Genomic DNA, 3,487 nt, shown 5'->3' on the forward strand with positions numbered 1-3,487 from the left:
GATGTTTTGCTTCTCATCCAAGAAGCTTCTTCAAGCTCTGACTGGATGGTGGGAAATGGAAGGATTCATACTCCTTGCAGACAGCTGGTCATTTGCCTCCTTTTAGAGAGTCGTTGAGGCCACTTGGAGGTTTATCTGTGTCCTCGGTCACCTGAGTAGGGGTGCAAATGGGTGTGGCGCCTTCTTGGAACTGGAGAAAGGACCGTGTTGTAGACTGGAGATAGATGATGTCGTATCCGTCCCCTTCTGTTGAGGGAGGGCTGTTCAATTTTGGCCAGCTGGGAAGGTTGCAAACTGGTCACAAAACTCCTAGACACTGCAACTGTCACAATTACCATGTTTCCCTGAAAATAAGACCGGGTCTTTTTTCTTTTTGCCTCCAAAAGAGGCACCAGGTCTTATTTTCGGGACAGGCCTTACCTCACCTCCGGCACCGACAGCCCCACCCAGCCGGTCCACTTCTTCTGGGGCCGAAGTTCTGCAGCTGCATTCGGGCCTGCATTTTGCAGTCAGGCCTTTCCGGAAGGCCTAAGCAGCCGAGTACCGAGCTATGGATTCAATCCATAGTTTGGTGCTCGGCTGCAGAGATCTTGCAGAACCGAGCTACGGATTGAACCCATGGTTCTCGGCTTCCGGAAAGGTCTGTGACTGAGAAATGCAGGCCTGGCTGCAGAAGAGGCCTCAGAAGAAGAAGTGGGCCGGCGAGGAGAGGCCTGGCTGCGAGGTAAGTGGGTGGGGGCGGGTGGGGCAGCTCCACATCCCCACCCCTGCCCTAGCTTGATTTTTAGGTGTGTGCCTCACCCCCAAACTAGAACTTATTTTGGGGGTAGGTCTTATATTAGGCCCACCCCCCCCCAAAACTCAAGCTAGGGCTTATTGTTGGTGTAGGCCTTACTTTCGGGGAAACATAGTATGTGTCAGTTGCTAAACACCCAAAATTTGATCACGTGACCGTGGGGATGCTGCAATGGTCATAAGTGTGAAAGCTGGTCATAAGTCACTTTTTTCAGTGCTACTGTAAGTTTGAATGGTCACTAAACAAATGGTTGTGAGTCTAGGACAGGGGTAGGCAACCTTGGCTCTTTTATGACTCGTGGACTTCAACTCCCAGAATTCCTGAGCCAGCATGGGGGAACTTTGGCCCCTTCATGACTCGTGGACTTCAACTCCCAGAATTCCTGAGCCAGCATGGGGGAACTATGGCCCCTTCATGACTTGTGGACTTCAACTCCCAGAATTCCTGAGCCAGCATGAGGGAACTATGGCCCCTTCGTGACTGGTGGACTTCAACTCCCAGAATTCCTCAGCCGACATGGGGGAACTTTGGCCCCTTCATGACTCGTGGACTTCAACTCCCAGAATTCCTGAGCCAGCATGGGGGAACTATGGCCCCTTCATGACTTGGGGACTTCAACTCCCAGAATTCCTTGGCTAGCATGAATGGCTCAGGAATTTTGGGAGTTGAAGTCCACAAGTCATAAAAGAGCCAAAGTTGCCTACCCCTGGTCTAGGGCTACCTGTATCGTGCTGGCGGTTATTATTTCCCTGTTCTCTTTCCGTTTTTTTGATCCCCCAGAAATGAATTTCGACCGTGGACGGACATCAAGCCGGTGAGAGCGATCAAAGCCAAGTCTCAGTACGAGCCCCCAGATGACAAAATCACCCACCAGACAAGCTACAGTTCCCAGTTCACTGCCGAGGGAGCAAAGCCTGGCCCGCCAAATAACAAATTCCTGGAGCACCGAAGGATACGCACCCTCTATAGTGAACCGCAGAAAGAATCTCCAAAGGTAAGGAGAGAGGCAGGAAGGCATGGAGACGATCATTGGCATTCAACCCTCTGCAGGAGATCATAGCTTGCTTTGAGACCCAGGTGTAGATCCTGCCCCTTTGACATGCAACGTAGCAGCACACATCAAAAAGGGGGCAAGGCAGGCATTGTGACACCGTGAAATAGTTTGCTCTCTCTCTCCCCAATCCTTATAGAATGGAGAGAAAGGGATCACAAGAGAGTAAGTAGGCACATCATGGGGTCTTTTTCTCCACCCTCCTCACAGAATGAAGCGATTGGAGAGAAAGGGATTGCAAGAGAGTAAGACAGCATACCAGGGGGAACACGCTGGGCTGTTTGCATGGTGTGCTTGTGGCTGCCAGCACACTGCTTTTGATGTGGCCCTGTCTGTGAATGGTGCTGCTGAAAGATTGGAGAAGTGGAATCTGAGATATAAAGGGCTCGACGCTAAATGAGCTTTTGCGGTTTAGGATAATGCAAAGAGATTATTTATCCAGCTTATTATTATTTTTCATCGGTCTGATTACCTTCCTCAGCCATTCTCATCTCTCCTGAATACACATTAATGTATATTTGCTTACCTGCTGCCTTGTATCACCGTAGTGTCTGGATAATCCCCTGGCATTTCCTGCCTCCTCCGGGCACTTCTGTTGCCTGTTATGTGGAATTCTCTATCTAAATTCACTTTTTTTTCCACTTTCCCTCCCTTTCTTGTGTCTGTCGTGACCGTCCTTCGCCCTGATGGACTTGCTGGTTCCGACCAGGTGGAGAAGCCCAGTCCTCAGCCTTCTAAGCCAAAAAAGACGACCCCAAGCCATAAATCTCTGAAAAAGCCCAAAGATAAGCAGATGGCAACCAGCCGGGCATCCAAGAAAAAAAGTACGGAAGCAACCAGCAGAACGACAACGGCCGAGGACAAGGAGAAAAGTAAAGAAATTAACAATAAGTTGGCCGAAGCTAAAGAGTAATTCACTGCAGTTACTTAGCTGTTTTTCCTGTCTCTCTGTTTATTTCTCCTTCCTTCCTTCCTTCCTTCCTTCCTTCCTTCCTTCCTTCCTTCCTTCCTTCCTTCCTTCCTTCCTTCCTTCTTTCCTCGCCACAAAATTAGAGACTTCTAATCAGCGTATGCTCTGACTGTATTAGAAGCTCGTTCTGTTGGGTTTTTAAGGAGATTAAAAGTCTCCTTTAATGGGCAAGGAAGAACACATTTCTCCACATGGGCACGACGGTTTTAGCGGAAAAATGGGAGCAGAGCTGGAGGTTTCCTCGTCCTAAATTTATTAAACAAATTGGGTGGCATCTTTGCTTCTAAAACTCACGAAGCTGGTTGGGTTATAGGCAGAAAGGATTGGGGGGGGGGGGGAAGAGGCAGGTGTTTTTCCAAAGGAAGCAAAATGGGGTCTTAAACTATTTCCAGCTCTCTTCAAATCAAATTAGCATTTCCAAGGCTGGGGAAACTGCAGGTGTGCTGAAAGACAATCCTTAGCAATTATTATTATTATTATTTGAACTGGTATAACAGCCTGACAGTACCATACACAATATAATATCTACAACACAAACTAAGAAATACAGGTAGTCCTCAACTTAACTATCCCAACCGAGGCCAAAAATTATGTTGCTTAAGCAAGACAGTTTGTTCAGCGGGTTTCGGCCCCGTTTTACGACCTTTCTTGCTGCAGTCGTTAACTGAAT

At 48.4% G+C, this 3,487-nt stretch overlaps 1 protein-coding gene across 1 annotated transcript in view; it reads left to right on the forward strand.

The window, feature by feature from the left end:
• MAP6 (microtubule associated protein 6) overlaps nucleotides 1-2,760 on the forward strand; it is a 12,591-nt gene extending 9,831 nt beyond the window's left edge. Inside the window, exons 2-3 of the mRNA XM_015818572.1 lie at nucleotides 1,577-1,790; nucleotides 2,557-2,760. Of these exons, the coding sequence (XP_015674058.1) occupies nucleotides 1,577-1,790; nucleotides 2,557-2,760 (418 nt within the window). The remainder of the gene's footprint in view (nucleotides 1-1,576; nucleotides 1,791-2,556) is intronic.
• The last annotated feature ends 727 nt before the right edge of the window (nucleotides 2,761-3,487 follow it).

Source organism: Protobothrops mucrosquamatus, unplaced genomic scaffold, assembly GCF_001527695.2.
Source record: "Protobothrops mucrosquamatus isolate PMUCROS unplaced genomic scaffold, P.Mucros_1.0 scaffold765, whole genome shotgun sequence".
Lineage (NCBI taxonomy): Eukaryota > Metazoa > Chordata > Lepidosauria > Squamata > Viperidae > Protobothrops > Protobothrops mucrosquamatus.